Source organism: Paralichthys olivaceus, chromosome 9, assembly GCF_024713975.1.
Source record: "Paralichthys olivaceus isolate ysfri-2021 chromosome 9, ASM2471397v2, whole genome shotgun sequence".
In the NCBI taxonomy this organism is placed as follows: domain Eukaryota; kingdom Metazoa; phylum Chordata; class Actinopteri; order Pleuronectiformes; family Paralichthyidae; genus Paralichthys; species Paralichthys olivaceus.
The window spans coordinates 20,051,889-20,070,761 of record NC_091101.1 but is presented as its reverse complement, the minus strand read 5'-3'; the positions used below and the strand labels follow the sequence as shown (position 1 = coordinate 20,070,761).

Below are 18,873 nucleotides of genomic sequence, written 5' to 3'. Positions count from 1 at the left end.
AAAACTGAGTATGTCAGAATAAAGACTGGGCTGAATGAAGCTGAATATCCATCACAGCACGAGGTTTCTGGGAAGTTTCGTTCTGACCTATAAATGTACACACTGTGACCCTGCAGCTCAGTATCCATGACTGAAACAGTCAAAATATCTGCATCAGTGCAAGGCTGTCGACCCTGTCAATATAATGAACTGGGTCATTTTATAAAGTGCACAGACAAATACAGAACCAGAGGGAGTTGATACAGGTCTTAAGTAAAGCTACTGTCCACAAAACAAAACTGCAGTAGTTGTAGTGGCACATATTGTCCGAATTATAATGCAGAGTTTTGAGGAACTTGTACTTAATTACTTTTATTTGATTTCAATATTCTATATATTTTACATGACAGTACACACTACTGTTTAAATTTACCCAATACAATATTGTTCCACCTACGTTATATACATTTACTGATGATTAGAGTCACTACACATTACTTTCACTGCACAAACATAGTCGGTCAACACAAGATAAGATATTTGAATTCTGACTATATGAAGTAAATGTATTTTAATACATTCATTGAGTAAATGTTGGATATTTGAATTCTTATATTGAGTAAATGCTGGATATGTAAGTTAGTAGATAAAGAATCTGTGTTTATTCCTCATGTTGTACGTGTGTTCACTACATTTATTTTTCACATTGATAATTCTGACATGCGCAGCAGCAAAACGAAACCTCCCGCAGTCGACCACAAAAAAAAAAAAACGTCAACAAAGAGCACGTGTCGCCCTCTCGCTTGCCGTACTTGGCTCCGCCATTGTTTGGCAGCTTCGTTGCTAACCGGACGTCTTCATGGTTACCAGGACTAAAGCGCTGAGTTTCCCATGGACGTGTCGGGAGGTTCCAGCGGCTCACACGGCTCCGAGGACGACGGACCAGGTTTCCAGATACTTTAACACTTCCTCCTCGCCCTCCGCTGTCACTTCACCGGTGCTAGCAGTTAGCATTAGCATCTGTCACAACTTTCCTCGGAGGCTCAGGTGGTGGAGGTTGGTCAAGGTTCCGGTGTTTTGTCTCGTGAGAAGCGGCTTGTTTTGTCTCGTGTGAAGCGGTGTGTGGCCAGAAGTTGTCCGGTCTCACTTCCGTGCACTTACCGTGAAGTTGGGAGACTTTAACGCCCGCTGCTGTGGCATGACTTCAGCCGAGCAGAGTGTCAGCTTCACGGTGACAGCTCCACGGTTCTCTCCAGCCTCCACGTGTGAGTCCGTCTTACTGCTGGTTAGTCCCGTGTCCTGTTTAAAATGTTCCCTCTAACTAAAGGTTAGTCATGTGTCCTGTTTAAAATGGTCTCTCTAACTAATGGTTAGTCCTGTGTCCTGTTTAAAATGGTCTCTCTAACTAATGGTTAGTCCTGTGTCCTGGTTAAAATGTTCCATTTACTAATGGTTAGTCCCGTGTCCTGGTTAAAATGGTCCATCTAACTAATGGTTAGTCCCATGTCCTGATTAAAATGGTCCATCTAACTAATGGTTAGTCCCATGTCCTGGTTAAAATGGTCTCTCTAACTAATGGTTAGTCCCGTGTCCTGTTTAAAATGTTCCCTCTAACTAAAGGTTAGTCCTGTGTCCTGGTTAAAATGGTCTCTCTAACTAATGGTTTGTCCTGTGTCCTGGTTAAAATGTCCCCCAACACTTGTTGTGAAGCAGCAGGAGTCCTGTCACTGTCCAAACCAGCATCTGTAAAGTAGAGCAACATTCAAGACTGTGAGCTCATGCGTCACCAGTCACAGCAATCATCAGAGTTTTATTTTGAAGGCCTCCAGACCAAACGTTCATCATTTGTCCACCATTAAAACATCTGATGCCATGAGATGATTCAGGCTGAACTGTAGCACCACACAGTTCAACATGCTGTACCTGCTGTTGCACATTATTTTATCATCATTGATTTGACTCCTAAATGTCTTATCCACTACCCTGTCATCTGAAACCACATAAGGGTTGATGATCCGTGAAATATTGTTGAGGCAACTTAATTCTGTGAAAAGTAGACAGTGTGTTTGTTTGACATTGTGTGGTTGAGGTTTACTGAAACCTGAGATCTGCTCTCAGTGTGGAGGCTTGTCTGGGATCATGAGGGGAAATACAGGATCATCTGTGGTAAAGAAACTGGCAGATATGAGGGGATACTGTTGCTCATAAATGGTCCTGATATGAACATTCACTGAACTGCCATTGCTTGTGTTATGTGGATTGAGAGAAAATAGTCCCCATAAAAAAAGTATTGTTGTATTGGACTATCTTTTTTTCTTCAGAATTGAATACTAGTTGAGAATGACCTGCACCTTCCTAGAAGCCATAGTGATGTCTTCAATGATGTGTTTTTACTTATCCAACATTTTAAAAACCGAAGGTATTCAGTGGATAATGACACAAAACAGGTGAATGCAGCAAATTTTCAGAATATCTGGTGTTTATTTATCAATAAATGACCCCTGTTCCGTCTCTGTGTGCCGCAAAGGACTTTGGGTCATCACAGTTGATTTTTTAAGTGCCATATGAATAAAGATGAGTTGAACTCAGTTAAATGATTAATTCATCATCAAGTTGATGAACACATTCATAAGACAACCATGGTGTTTGGGCACTGGGGTCAAGTCTAAAGTCAAAACTGTTTGCAGGAAATATTTTGAAGTCCCATTGTTGTGCTGCGCTGTTAAAAATGTGGGGAACACAGTTTTGTTCTGTGCAGCAAGACAGTTTTATTAGCGCTGTGAGAGTGATATGGAAATAATAAGAATCACCGTGTGGTACTGATTTAAATGATATGAAGACCAGACTCTGATTAGGGTATGAAATTGGAGAGCTTGCCTCTAAAAATATGGAGGATCATTACTGAAGACCCCCCCCTCACATTCATTTCTAGAAAGGCTCATGATGAGGAGCATTTCGTTGGAGATTTGAAGGATTATTGAGTCATTAATGGTCACCTCATGCTCGTGATATATGAGGTGTCGCACAGGTCTGAAAATCTAAGTCCAATAATAAGCTCAAGCTTGTCTTCACAGGTATAATCCTGAATCTAGACTCCACATTTTGCAAAGAGAGGTGACACGGATAGCAAAGGTTAATCCTCCTATTTATTAAAAATGGAGGATGCCATGTAGTCAAAGACATAACCAGAAATGCGGCAGAAGTGACACTGGAATTACTGTCAGCATTCAAGCAAACCAGTTAAATCCTGTAAGAGCACAACTGCACAGCTATTTCTATCTGCTGCAGAGATGTAAGCCAGTACACACGATGTTTTAAATTTGTAATATGAAGCATTTCCTGTTTTGTTGTGTGGATTTAAAGGATGTGATTCATGATTTTGTTTCTAGTTAATTTCTCATGAAGTATGACACATGCAACCATGCACACAATCATAGCTTCAATCAAAAGACAAGGCCTTTAAGCTCAATGATTTAACAATTTTGATCATCATGCTTTAAACAATCTTTAGAGAAAAAGTACAAAACGTTTGTTAGGAATTGTCCGAGGGAGAGTCTCTGCAGTTTCTGCATTGTTTCACACCCTGCCTCAGCTTGCTGCACCCCCCCCCCCCCCCCCCCGAACCCTACGGAGAACCCAATTCTTCGGAGTTCCTCCACAGGACATGTCCGAAAACAGCTTAAATAGGCAGGGATTTGCTTGTGTAAAAAAATTGCTTTCACAACTTCTCAGAGGCCAAGGTAATGTCTTCATTCAACGTCTTTTCCAACCTCCAAGTAAAGGTATTTGAGTGGACTGGAACCAAAAATGTTTGGCAAATCTTAAAAAAGTAATAATAAAAACATCTCTTGATCTACACTATTTAAAAAATAATCCTGGCATTTCATTTTACTAATTTCTGGCAGAATGATTCATATTTTTCAATAAAAGTTGCAGCCCACCTTCACATTGTAAGTGTATTGCCCTGCAATTAAAACATTTAAATTGATTGCAACCTCTTCGCTGAAAAGGGTTTTAAATCTTTGATATTTTGTAGTCCAGCATTTCTAAAGATAGTCCCATGTTCACAATATCTAATCCCTTTTTGTTGTGTTGTGATGTGAAAGATTAGGTTCAGGAGTTTACCTGCCTCCTTCTACTTGGGCCTGATTTATTTAAGCAGTGTTGAGGATTGCACGACCAAGATGTAATAGGGGTGTCAATATTCGTCATGTCAGCAGGTTGTGCTTCATTAATCTGTCTGATTGATCCAGCATCCATGTACTCCAATGACCTTGCTTTGCACAAATAAGAACTGCAGCCATGCCAGTGATACCTGATCTACTTGCTCTGTTGATGGATTTATACTTGACTTATTGAAGGCACAGGACAGAGACAAATGTGGACACCGATGCTGTGAGTGCAGAGCATATTCTTCATGTGTAACACAAGAGGAGGCCCATTGTGACAGTTTATGATGTAATGCAGTCATGACTGAGAGCAGATTGAAGTCATTGTGCTCTGTTGAATTATTTATCTGATCATGTGTTTGTTATGATTTAAAGGAGACGATAAATTATGAGGATGAGAATGTTTTAATTGATTTAATTTATTTGATGAATTATAACAGTGGAAACGTGGGGGATTAAAAACTTAATGGCACAGTTAGTTGCACAGCCTCAATTTTCCAATTTCTCTTCATAATATAAAACAGGCGACAAGCTCCTGAGAAATGAACCTTTTCAGAGTCAGCTTTTCTCAGTTGTTGGCCAGTTACTGCGTCTGAAATGGTAATAACATGTTAAGGTGGAGGAGGTTTTACGATAACAATTAGAGAACATGTTAGAGATTTAGATTTTTCTTTTTGTGCCGGCGAACTGTCAAAACATTGAAAAAGCTTTCACCAGCCTCGGTAGACAGGCCGAACTCTGCATTAAACTCTGCTTTAGCTGTTTGCATTCCCAGGGCGGGCATGCAGTCACTCCAGTGTGCATGAGCGTGCACAGCTCTAACCCATTTTTAGAAAGAAAATCTTTTACTTAAACATAGCTGTCCATATCAACAATAATACCTACACATTTGCCTTTAAACCGTAATCATATGCGTATTCCATAACCAGATAAAGTAAATACAAACAGACTGAAGGTTTTTCAGGGGAATCGCAAATGTAACATCATGAATGGCTTTGCTAGTCTTCTTTGTTAGAAACGACTTTTCAACATCCATTTAAAAGAAAATGACCCTGTTTGTTGTGATATAGTACTGTATAGTATTGCATTAAAGTGCCCTTGCAGTCTATTTATTTGTCTGCACTATAGTTCAGATCTGTCTGTTCACTTATATGTGGACGTTAGGGAAGGTGACCCTGCTGCTTGGAACATACCTAAGCTTCAATAAAAAAGCAATAACCTTACATTTGAACTAAAAGCCTGTCCTGCATTTAAATTCATAGACTATTCTCACATTAGTATGATATCCCTTCATGTTATTGTAATACTGCCTGAAGATGATTACTCACTGTTAATGTAAACATTATTATGGCCTATGACTGACCTGTCAATAATTATTAGTATGTTGTTGCTTGCTCCATTGTTTGTTATTAATTTTAGACTGTCCTCTCTGTGTTGTTGCACTCTGTGTAAAATTGCCCTGGCACCGTTATGATTTCATTGGCAAAATCTGTCTGACTAGACTCTCCTGCCTGAGGCCAGTGCAGCTAAACTTAGCTCAGTGGACGGCACAATGTTGAGAACATCTCCCATGTTCTGGACCAAATTGTTTTTGTCCCACTTGAGGTGAGAAAAGGTGACATTTCTCATTATGAGATGTTTTATTGAGCCTCAAGGGAATTTGGGAGCTGGATAAAAAGAGGGAGGTGGGTGAGAGGGTGCCATTTGAGTGGATCAATAAATGTGTGTAGTTTTTGGTCTGTGAATACAGAACATACAAAATGTAGAAGAGTGAATACTGAGATAATATCTATGAATCGGTGCCTTTCTTTTTTCCTTCTATGTGTGTTTTGTTTGAACGATTGTGAAATGTGTCTTGCATCTCAACAGCAGCTCCATTTGCAACATTAAAAACAACACTTAAGACAAGAAGAACCTAAAATACATACATTTAACATCACATTGATCCACAATTAACGGTCCTTCAAAATACTTCTGACCTGGGATTAATTTCCATATCTAACTTTAGGATCGACTGGTGCACAAAAGAGTGCTTCAGTCAAACCCTGTGAATCATTTCAAAGACAAAAACATCAACTCAACTGATATTAACAATCCCACTGTCAAGTCTCAAGTGTCATTGTCACTTTACATTAATTACGTGTTCACACTCAGACCTCTCCTTAAAATATGAAACATAAACAAAATCATTTCTCATTTGCCTTGAACCACTATGACAGCGGCTTTTAATTTCATGAATTGCATTTATTTACATTTAATTGACTCCTGTCCTATGATATTAACATTTCTATATAACAGAGCTACATACTTCACAGTTGTCTTTATTTAAATTGGTAAGACACTGTAGACAAGTTAGATTGCTGATAGTTACATGAAGAAAATTTTGAGGTCAAGCTTCCCTTAAACCCATTCTAATAGCATTCAGTGCCATTGGTGCAATATGATATCCTTAGAAATAGCAATGTCGGTTTGTGATTATATTTGCTGGAAAGTCTGAAAGCTGTTTTCAGTCAGCTTCGTGTGGCTATTTGCTAATATACATAATGCTTTTTGTTTTTAACCCAAAGTGGGTTTGATGTTGTCAATTCTTTTCAGGAAAAAACATTTTCTTGCTGCTTCTTTTCTTTCTTTAAAAATCTTAAGTGACTGAAAAGTCTTTAACCTTTGTTAGTCAGCAAAAGGTGCTGACAGCCAGGAAGATTCAAAATTTTCATTGAATGCTTTTCTGCTCAAATATTACTCCAACACTACTCAAGTGTGTTCGCTGTTTGGACGTTTCTTATTTACAACTTAACACAAGGGTAGACATGAGGGTAAAATTGACATGCAGATGAAGCGACTTAATTATAGTCACCTCCCCTGTAAAGGTATCATGTTACACTCTGTTCTGCGTCACTCAAATGAATGTTAAAAATAAATCTATTTCAGAAGTTTAAACATCCTCTACCTTGCTGGTCCTAAAATAGACTGGTTTAAATGACAGTATGAGTGCATATGCTATATGCTTCCCAGGAGGCCTAAGAAATAGAGCAATGGGCTGGCTCATACTCCAAGAGTCACATGGGAAATGCTGTAGGCCTACGCATGTTACATAGAGAGTGAATAAAAAATTCCACAGTGACCTTGCAGTGTACACCGAGGATAAACAGAAGTGCAATGCATTGGTTTTACTTTCAGGGCATAGTTCAGTTCCTGATAACGGTTTCCATTTAATCCTAAACACTGACTGCTATACACAGCCCTTTTTTTTCCTCAGGCAGACTGAATTGCTGTTGAGATTGGTCTAACCACCTCACAACAATATCCTTTATCACTCCCTGTGGTCAGTTATTTAGGCTATGTGCCTTTCAGCTCACGGGGTAAATCTCCTCAGAAGATCTCAATAGGTGTTGACCTAATGTGAAGTTTCCAAAAGGTGTGAAGTAAATTAATTTCATAGCCCAGTAAGTCTGGAAGCTGCAGTGACATTGACAAGTGTGTGTGTGTGTGTGTGTGTGTGCGTGTGCGCATGCGTGTGTGTGTGCGTGTGTGTGTGTGAGTGAGAGTGTGAGAGAGAGAACCGGTTGCGAATTGTCAGAACAATCTGAATCATATGAAACTGCACTTATCAACAAAGCCTGGATGATTTATTGTGTCTTTCACATACATATTGGTATCTGTGTTTGTTTGACAATATGCTGGGATATTAAAACATTTGCAGAAAAAAAAATATAATCCAAGTTTTATATGTTTTGATGTTTTCCTTTAGTTTTTTTAATTTTCCACATACAAAATTGATCATAGACCATGTCTTTGATGGAATTGATAAACAATCAAACCGATGAGCTGCAACAATCTTCTAAATTTCCATCTTTTATGCAGTGCAGGAAATGGTGTTGTGTTCATCACGCCCAAACATGATCAGTGTTATGTATTAAACAACAACAGGAGCTTTACTCTCCTCTTTGTTTTGCCCTGAGTACCTGGTCATCTGATGATGTTGTTACTGCTTTAAGCCTTTTGGGTAGTTACCTTCATGAATGTCATTTTTTTTCCCAAAATATGAAAGCCACACTTTTAATCAGGCAGTGATGATGGTGGGTTAGATTGTAGTGATTGAACTAAATGTCCAGCTGTAGTGATGAACTGTGAAGACTTTGATTAGAGCAGGAAGTGGTCACAACATCATTGCATATTTTACCCTTGAATATCGTGTCCTGTTTGAATGACATCCACACACTTCAAACTAATGGGAACTGGAATTAGATTTTGCCAAGGACTTCTAGGTACTGTTAGATTTTATAAGTTTGCTTCTGTCTTACCTCTCTGGTTTTAAATTATAAGTCTTTGTTTAGGATTTATGGAGAGTAACCCATTTATTTACCCTTGGTGCATCCAGTAAAAACTGTGCTACAGGCTGGTTCCCAGATGTAAACCACACCCTGGATTTTTTTGACTTGACGGTAGAGCTTGGAATGACTTTACAACTGAAACACAATCTTAACCTGGTAGATTTAGTAAAGACAGGCTTGGCCTCATCACAGAGACTTTTTGATGAAAGATAGCAGCTGATTACCTGCCAAGTCATTTGAAATGACTCCGGCTCTAAAGCCAGGATACGACTCTGACAGAGCTGTGTGTCTGAAGCAGCCAGACATCTGGATTAATGTGCGAAAAGATTTGACTGGTTTTACTCCCCCACAGCAAGTGATGGAGTCAGAGATAAATATACTGAACCAACATGGGAGTTTTTATCCTGTTTCATGGGTAGTCAAACCTTTCACCTAGCGAATGAAAACAGATTTTTTGGTATATATTAATGAAACACAATAATCCTTGAATTGTAATGGGCAATTCTCCAGTGGGTAAATCTTTGGTGTATCATTTTGTCACCAATAATATATGTTTCCACAAATGCATGGATTTGATGGGTTTATTGCTTAAGGATTACTCATCATTCAAATTTACTAATGTGACTTAATGAGGGACTGCATTCAGCGGCTTTGCCAGCACACTAGCACTGACTGGGTATTTGTATTAACTGCTGGTACTTTTTAAAATAAATATTTGTCTTTCTTTCAGCTGGAATTGGCACATACAATTCCCTTTTCTTCAAATCCCTAAACTATCTCACTCTGTCTGGCGATCAGCCTTTTCCTCTGCAATGGGAGTCTTCTGCTTATACTGGTCTGCTATTTATTTTTTATTTTTTGTTCCAAAGATGATATGATGATAGGACAATGCTTTCTCCAGCATTCTAAAGATGCAGTATATGACAGTAAATTACTTCTCAGAGTCCAAGGGTATTTTGGCTGTTATTTTAATACTTTTAATTTTGCACAATAAAAAGTGTTACCCTGCTCCTCTGTTTCTCTGCACAGCATTGCCTAGTTGACTAGACGCGTAATTTTTTGACTTTGCCTTCGGTGGCCAAGACATATCACATGATTTGATCACAATGCCGTGGCTCCATAAGTTTAATATACATACAATGTATGTTATGGGGATAATTTGGATGTTATGTGTATAATTTGAGGCTCGGTAACTAATGCTAAATGGCAACGTTAAGTGGTATAATGTTACCATAGCATCCATAAAGGAGATTTAACTACCATCAGCAGAGAACTGGGAGAAGGCATTTAAGATCTGTTCAGAGTCTGGATTGTGTCAATGATGGGACATTCTTCTACGGTTGGATTTAAGAAATGCATTTGCCAAATACTACATTGAGGGGATGAAAGGTGTGCTTCATTTTCTGAGAGACAATAGAAGTGTGTGGCGTTTTCTTTTTATATAAGCTTTATTCTGGCAGAGCTCTGACTTCCCTCTTTGTGTGAACTGTCATTATGGTGGCCTTGGTTCACCTGGGAGACGAGTGACAGCCGCTGCAATGCGAAAGAGGAGTGACACAGACAATTAAAGGGCTGGATTCCGCCTGGTCTGACCTTCTGATCAATGCCCTCCTATTTAGATCTGGCAGGCTAGCGACCAACGCTCCTTTTCTAGACTAATAAAGACGGCAGTGAGAGCAGCTCCTGGGAAGGACTGCCAATACTTTTAACAACCCCATCAATCCTCATTACTGTTAATGGTTTCTTTGCTAGTGTGAGCTGGATGTTGAAGAGGGTGTGGGTGGGCATGGGTGTAGTTTGAGATTTGGCTACATCATAGTCATCATTACTATCACCCCCAGTCATTGGAACGGCTGAGGTAGCGTGTCGACTGATTCCCGTAATACAAAGTGAATGTGTTCATAGAGCAAATCATAAGCACCTCGTCAACTTTATAGGAAGCAGGGAAAGTTGAAATGAGGAGAGTATAATTATCTTACTACAGACTTCGACCAACATCATAGATTTGTTTAGCAGTTCAAATTAGCCTGGTATTCTGCACATTGACAGCAGTTTCAGCCAGTTGGAGGAACGATCAGGAATCAAGGATGGGGATGCCATCTTCTTCATTATCTACCTTGTAGAATAGAGACTTCAAAAGGTCACTATCCTAGATGAGGTAGTTATAGCTGAGTCGCTTCACAGGTGTTGTTTATTAAGACCTTTTCCAGCTCCAGAGAAAGACATGGTTCAGGTTGAGGAGTTGAAGATTGAAAATGTTAAAAATCAAGGGGTGTGGAGTTTGAAAGAAGTGAGTTTATCAAACCTCTCTTGGCCGTTCAACATCTCTTTTATCTGTCTGCACTTTGGAGAATGTAGGCATCAGGCCCTGACAGGGAAGAAACATGTGCTGAGAAAAGGGTAAAAATCTCTGGTTCTGCTGCACTGATTTTAATAAATTTTTAATTGTCTTTCATAAATCTGACAATTTTATACAAGTGCAATGTACTTTTTAAATCTACATATTGCTTGATCAATGGGGAAAATGTTAAATTTACAGCTATTAGCAACCTTTCTACAGTCGATTGGTCACGGCAAAACAAGAAATCAGCTAACGTGAGCACAATGTTAGACTTCATTAATGTCAAAATTGTATTTCAGTCAAATTATAAGACTAAATCTTGATCAACTTATTGTAAAACTGTTGGATTTCTCTACAAAGATTTTCTGCTGATTTTGTCATAAATTCACCTACAGCTGTAAGAAAGTGTCTCTTTATCAGCATAACAGAAATTCTAAACATCTCAAACCCTGATGACAGGGGCGTTGTGTAATGAGGAAAGCTAAAAATGTGTCTTCATTTCTCTTCTGTCTCAATGCTGGGCACATAGCCTGCAAATTAGCACAATGCTACATGGTCCACACTACAAGAAAATCTGGCTCAAATATGTGCTTGTGAGAGTTTTATTGGCCAACACAACAGTTTTGCTGAGTGGCTGAGGGACAAGAAGAGCCAGAAGCAACTGCTTTGCAGGATCCCTCTGCGACAGGATCCCCGCTGAGTTCAGGCAACATTCTCATTGAAATGAGTGAAAAAGCTTGAGCTCTTGCAGCAGTGCAGATATCAGTATGAAAGGTATTTTAGGATGTGCTCTGGCATCCAAAACTAAAATGCGCTACATAAAAATATTATCTTCATGGCGACTACATACATACATGTTACATAGCTCTTAGCGCATAGTCTGGATTTTAGCAGCACTGGCTTGATTTGGTTCTTTTTGTTTTTACAGGCTCAAAGATGAAGCCACACCACTGCAACATCATGTTCTCCAGAGAGAAGTGGCCTCTCTTTTGATACAGGCTGCTCAATGACCGCAACATCACAGGTATGATTTCCATGGCATGAGAGATCCAGACTTTTCAAAGTTGAATAAGAGCATAATCTACCACAGCTTACATCCCTTATTTTATGTCTCTTAGTAGATGTTCCTATTTTTTATTCAATGTCCAGACAAATTTAACAATTCACCTAATAACAAGCTTGAATCTTTAGTATTTCTCTCTCTCCTTGACTTTTTCAAATTTAGAACATTTCCAATAATTATTCCCCAGTGTAACACCTCTCTAAAGCCTATTGCTAATTAACCGAATGGCTCTAAAAGAAAACCTTGAAAAGGGACTTATCACTTAAAATCATTTAAGTTCCTTCATAATTTTACATTTGCTGTCATTATTCTTCAAAATGTGGCACCAGTCAAGAGCGCCTACAGAAACTGCAGTCATGTAGCTGACGTCTTTATGTGACGTAAAAGATTTGTTGTGGTTCACTGTAAGTCGAAGTGCAGTAAAACAGCTCTTAAAGCGTTTTGCTTGCAGGGTGTCTGCTGTTTTTTGTTGTCCCAGTGGCTCAGCTGGTGCCTGCCTCTCAGGCTACTAATACTGGAATGCCTTCAGATTCAGCAGCAGATAACAGCAGCTGTATCTCCTCTAATTGTCTGTTGCCCAAGAACTACTAACTACTGGAGATGTGGGCTGCATGTCAAACAGTTTTCTATAACAAGATTCTGTGCCTGCTCATTTAAATTGACTGCAGTGTATTTTTTTTCCCATGGCATAATTATCTAAGCTCAATTTTGATTTGGGAAATGAGGCCATATGACTCTAATTTCTTTTAAAATTATAAACTAAAAAAAAAAGGCTTGATCAGTATTACTGAACAACAATACTGAGAAGTGCATTAGCATTTAAATAAACATTTCATTAAGTTGTGAATGAACAGGAAGCATTGTTTTCTTGCCGTCCCTTTGTAATTTTTAAACAACTTTATTTTCTGCGAACTGTGAGTCTGTGTGATGTGTCGTCATGGCAAATGGACTTAATCGACTTGAGCCAGACCTTTTTATCAGTGTGCTGATATATTTGTTTTATTACAATCTGCATAGTTTCCTTTTAAAGACCTTAATGATTTTAAGATGTTAAATTTTCGTCAAACTTATCACTTTTGACTCTCTATCTGACCATGATCTACAAAACCAATCAGTGTATTGAAGGGAAAACGAACATTTTGGCAGCATTGCACGGTTAATGACTGTGCATCGAATGCCAATTTTCAACTGCTGTTCTCGTCCAATACACACAATCAAGCTCATTTATAGAGGAGCTAGAGTCAACAATGCTTGTTGCTACCTGTTTGAAGCAGGACTCATTAATATGAGTTGTTGTTCATTACTGTGCCAAGTGGGAACTTGACAGCATTAAGCACTATAATGAGGAGTGACAATACCACTTTACTATTCTGTGAATGGTGTCTTGACAGCTTATAGTGTTTATTAATTATATAATGTGTATTTGCTTCAGAATTAATTCAATGTGTCTCCTGAACAGCAACAAATCATACCTGATAAACCTCTTGAAATGGTCAGTCGTAGCACACAATTTTATGTTGGCATTTTTATTCTCCGAGTAAATAATGGACAAAACGGTAGAATTAGCTGCAGCTCCTCTCTGTTTGTCTGCGGCTCACATGTGCCTTCTGTGTCTTCAGAGACAAAAGCAATATTTCTTTTTGGTTTATGTAGCTTTTCAGCCAAGCTGCACTTTGCAAGCATCTACAGTAGAGCTCTCTCTACCTTTCCTCCAACCACAGTGTGTGATTCACATTGCTTAATGTGAAGAAACTGCAATTTGAGCTGGTTGCTCATTCTAATTTTACACATTCTAGATTTCCATGTACTACTCAGTAATACTCAGTAGACAGTATAATGCCCTAGTTTAATGCCCGATGTGGAGGCAAATAGGTCAAAGCTCCCATTTCTCGCTGGGCACAGAAGAATGTCTGTCACCAGGCGATATTTTAGAGTTTCTGCTCATAGATTTCTCACCTCTGTGAGCCAGCTGGAAAACGTGATAAGGGCCTCTTTCTCTTCTCCTACATCCTAATCTTATTCAACATACTGATGCTACTGTCTTAGATTTTAGACTTTACAGTTTACTCCACCATCGTGGGTGTGATTTCTCCTGATGATTGTTTTTGGTATGCATCTTAAAATTTAATTTGATGAGCTCAGACAGGCAAACTTGTACTTTATCATTCTGAGTATAGATATTTAGGTTGTTTTCACTGACTGGTTTCAGAGGCGTCTTAATGAAGCGTGAACTTCAGCTAAACAACACGGAACTCACAGCCTCAGACTAATATTACCACTCATCTTGGCTGTGTCAGTCTGTCTGGCTCTTTCGTGATCACGCAAGAACACACACGAGAACACATACACACACACACACACACACACACACACACACACACACACACACACACACACACACACAAACTGAACTATTAAAGACTCTTTTTAATGATGCTCAAAAGCAACTATAAACCACATTAACTGTTAATTCACATCCCTGAATCATCTTACAGCGTCAGTAAATTTGGACCTAATTGCTGGAACCAATACTTTTATTTCCAAGTGCAGTTCTGTCTCCATTTCAATCAGACTTCTTATTTGTATTGCGCTTAACTCTGATTTGTATCATCATTAGTTCCTGCTGCCAGTGCCAGTGTCTTAAGTTTGGATTCACTGTCCCCTGCACAACACGACAACTAAGTGGGCAGAATCAGCCGGCATGAAAAGTAGCACAGTCAACACTTGGTTCAATGAACACATCATCCAAATCTCTAATGTGTTTTTCTCTTCTCTTTCCACAGCACCAGTTTTGTTATGGTGGTATCTAATTACAATATCTTCAACTTATCTCTGCCTCCAGCCTTTTGCATTTTCAAAAATAAAGCAAGGAATTTTATATCTAATAGACTGAAATGCCTATTGAAACACCTACATACACTCCAGCTCACCAACACAAATACAGTATGTGTATTTTCTTTTAATCAGCATTTTTGACAGTTGGGAAAGTTTTGCTCAAAATATTTTCCGTCTCATGTAGGCAGAGTTTGTGGAGCTGTTTCTTTACGCTGAACGGGGAAGGAATGTGAAGGCAGGCTCCCCTTGAGTCACGGAACTCAAGAAAAAGACTCTTAGCATCTCTGAGAAGAATTTCTCACTGCAGACAAACATCAGTCGCTTTATGAACGATTTAAGAAATAGCTTGCCATGTATAAAAATATACTTGTTTGCTTTCTCTCTGAGATATAGATAAGGAGTCATGATACTGCTCTCGTGCCTTTCTCTTACAAATTAAAAACAACAGACTGGACATGGTCAGCTTAGCTTAGCTTAGCATAAAGACGGGAAACAAGGGGAAGGATCTAGCCTCTTTGTCCAAAGGTAGCGATGACTGGCTATGTAATGAGAATTTAAAAAGTCTTAAATACTTTAAAATATAATTAACATCTTAAATATGGTTAGAAAGGTGTTAATCATGTGAATGTTCATTTAACTTCCATCACACTTGTAAATGAGTTTTATTTTCCAAGTGAAATGTTTTGGCGATGGTCTCTGCATGGTGTAGTTCTTCTCATTGGTACAGACATTAGCATGCTGAAATAAAACTATAGGCAAAACCAATGTAGAGCTGATAACCTACAGACATGCCGGTCAAAATGTTTTGCTGTACACTCTGCTTAGCTGTGGGAACCACTGGATACCTACTGTTTCATTTAATGTGATCTTGAAATCTTAGATTTAAGTTGTTGAAACTGGTGCAAACCCTTCTTTAAATCTCTTTTATTTAACACAAATGAAAACCATGTTTATTGACCTGGAAATGGTCTGGCATAGACTGTTTCCAGTAAAGCTACAACTAATTGTTTTTACTCTGTGTTTTTGTTCACCTTGAACAAACAATTTGTATATCATGTTAATTGGTGAGCTTTAAACTAGATTTATAGTCAAAGCATAGGGCAAATGGGAGTCCTGTCATATGTGCATTCACGGCAAAGGCTGTGATTTATGTTTTAGCGTCGGTTGATACCACCCCTGCATTGCTAGAGGCATTTGCTCTATATAATCGGCTCATGTTTAATATTCTGCACCAAGCTGTTTACATGCTGTCATTTAAGTTTATTGTGTTTATGTATTCATTCATTCAGAGTGATGGATGCGATGAGCAGAAGGTTTGCAGTGTGAACACTCCGTAAATGTCTTTAACTGAAGGAGAAAAATTGATGAGTCTTTCTTAAACTTCCTTAATGTTAAAATTCAATCACATTGAATGTGGATGTCAACATCAATGATCACTTTGTAGAAACCTCAGAGTCACATGTGAGGAGCCCTCTACAGTGAGTAGGCATATTGTATGCCAAGCTTGTTGTAATCATCCACGAAATCTGTCTCCGTACTTTAATGTCAGGTGTTTTGTTTACGCTTTAGTCACTAGTGCTTTTCTCTTTTCCGATCCACAGCAACACGATTTGAATCTTCTCCGTGTTTACTGTTGTTGAAGTGATGCTCGGTTTTATATATACAATACTTCCCATTTATTACCAAAATACTGTAGCACAAAACATCTTTGTTTTGTAGCATTGCTTCAGTACAGAGCTGTGGGCAGCACTCTCTGCCCCTCCGTCTCTCTCTCTCTCTGGCAAAAATATCTGACAAGATGAACACTACTTGATGTCACACTCCTGAGACACCAGATGTTTCTTATGCACAAACTGAGAACAATAACATCCCAAGTTGCAGTTTCAGAATCTCAAGAGTGCCCACGTTTGATTGTATCATGCAAATATATGTGCAGTTTACGTAGCAGAAAAAGCAGTTTAAGATGTTCAGCATTTCCCACTTGTTTATCTTCTGTTCATAATCTGCTTTTTCAGTACTTTCCCTCTCTAATCACAGCATCGCAGTCATGCCTATCTGTCTGTGTTGTATCATTTGGGTGAGACTGAATGTGCGTTATTGTTTGAAGTGAGACTGCAGAGTTCATGACATTAGATATTTGTACTGTTTGAAATGAGACTGCAGAGTTCATGACATCAGATATTTGTACTGTTTGAAGTGAGACTGCAGAGTTCATGACATTAGATATTTGTACGTCTCAAAGTTGAGTAACGGCACAGTCAGTCAGGGGTGTATGAACTGTGATAATGGGTCTGATATGTAATTTCTGAGCGATTCAAATTCTTTACTTTTATTGGATCTGTTAAACACAGTGACACGTTAATTTCACTTGGTGACATGTTCATTACTGTGTGAAATGCTCTCTGAAATGAAATATTGGTGCCACCAAATTACGCGCCCGTGCCACTAATGGGAAAATGTCAGCCAAGGCAGGAGCAGAAATAGAGCTCTTTGGGGGTTTTGAGTTTAAGCAACTCTTGTCTGGTTTAATTGCTCCGAGTTTATACTGTAAAACTGTAAATATACTACTTTTACAATTGGGCACAGCTTTGCAGAGCAGATACACAAAGTCATGGCCACGTTAACTCACAAGTCCTCAAATGAGATGTGCTGCTGCTTGTTCTTTGTAGATTCTGATGTTATTTTGACGTGTGAAACTGACCTTAACAACATGACAAGTCTAACTCTGACGTGAGCTTAATCAAAGGCTTATTGTCGGCCTGTGTGGCATCTCTAAAATATGTACAATTTCTTGCATCATATTATATATTATACACTGTAAAAGCTATATACATAATACACACATGGATTTGATAGCAATATATGGTGTATAGATTACATATCATATGATATTCTAGATATAAGTGGCATGTTTAGTGCAGAGGATGAGAGGAAACAGCAGACTAGCACAATGTCCAGGGCAGTTTGTAAGTGGTCAAACGATTCTGTTCAGTCCAGTTTAGTTACCACAGATCTGGCAGAGGCAGATGAATTGTATATCCTGACAGCACCAGGCAGGAAAGCTTTCCTGTATCGCTCCTTTCAACGGAGCGGTTGGATGAGTCTGTTGCTAAAGTTGCTGAAGTTGCTCTTAGGTTTGTCCTCTGCTTTGTGAAGGGGCATTCTCCATGATTGGAAGCAGTTTTGCAAGCATTCTCTCCCCTGCCACCTCCTCCAGAGTGACAAGCTTAGAGCTGAGAACAGACTCTGACTCTCACACCACAGAAAAGAAGACAGTGCTAGCAACAACAGACATTGCAGACATTGATGAATCCAATCCTCATTATCCAGTTGCACCCTCAGGTACTTGTACGATGGGACAATCTCCACATCAGTCCCACTGATGCAGACTTGAGAAGGTTGGGGATTATTCATTCTGAAATCCAACCACAATCACCTTTGTCTTTGCCATATATTTTATTAAACATGTATGATCCAGGCCATGTTCAAAGAAGAATTCTTTCTCAGTTTATGCCCCCCCCCGCCCCCACCCCCTCTGTTTCTCTGCTACTGGGCAGTCGTGGTGTAATTTATTGTCCTGGGTAAAAATAAGCTGACAGTCTGGCAGGGCCAGGTGGTCTCATCTGCCAGTTCGGCGGCCTGCTCCCCCTTCCTGGAAAGGTGGTGTGATTCTTGTTTGTCCCCACTTTAACATTGGCCTCAGATGTGCTGGTTCCTGTATACTGATCAAAAGGTGCCCTCACAGATACTTTGTTATACAGGAGACAGACCTGATCTGTTATTAAATGGCTTGCATAATATCAAATGTATTATGATATTAAAAATGTATTGTTCTCATTTAGGTTTTGACATTTTGTGGGAATAGGAATTAAAAAGTATGAAAATATGAATTGATGAATCGTAATTTTAAGGTTTATAACGTAGACTGTATCTAAAGATGGAGGTATCATCCTACTCCACATCCTACTACTATACTGAAATTAAGTAAAAATTTCTTGGATACAAACCCTGGGAAGCTTTTGTCTGCACATTAGCTGTCAGATGGAACCGTAGCAGCGAAGTCCCGGTGATAAACATAATCGACCAAACGTGAGTCTGTCTTAGCTGTCAATCATGACATTTCACCCCCATCAAATAACTAATTTAAAGCCAAAC

The 18,873-nt window shown here is 39.0% G+C and overlaps 1 protein-coding gene across 11 annotated transcripts in view; it reads left to right on the top strand.

Annotated features, from left to right (window-relative positions):
• The first annotated feature begins 759 nt into the window (after positions 1-759).
• Positions 760-18,873, top strand: part of enox2 (ecto-NOX disulfide-thiol exchanger 2) — a 158,357-nt gene continuing 140,243 nt past the window's right edge. For 2 of the 11 annotated variants that reach the window (XM_020100324.2, XM_020096230.2), the window contains exons 1-2: positions 781-925; positions 11,749-11,844. Coding sequence is in view for 2 of the 11 variants with exons in the window: in XM_069531072.1 (XP_069387173.1) it covers positions 871-925 (55 nt within the window). In the remaining 9 variants the exon portion in view is untranslated. Of the gene's footprint in view, positions 1,307-11,748; positions 11,845-18,873 lie in introns of all 11 variants that reach the window. The other 9 variants (XM_069531071.1, XM_069531069.1, XM_020101940.2 and 6 more) reach the window with 8 other exon arrangements.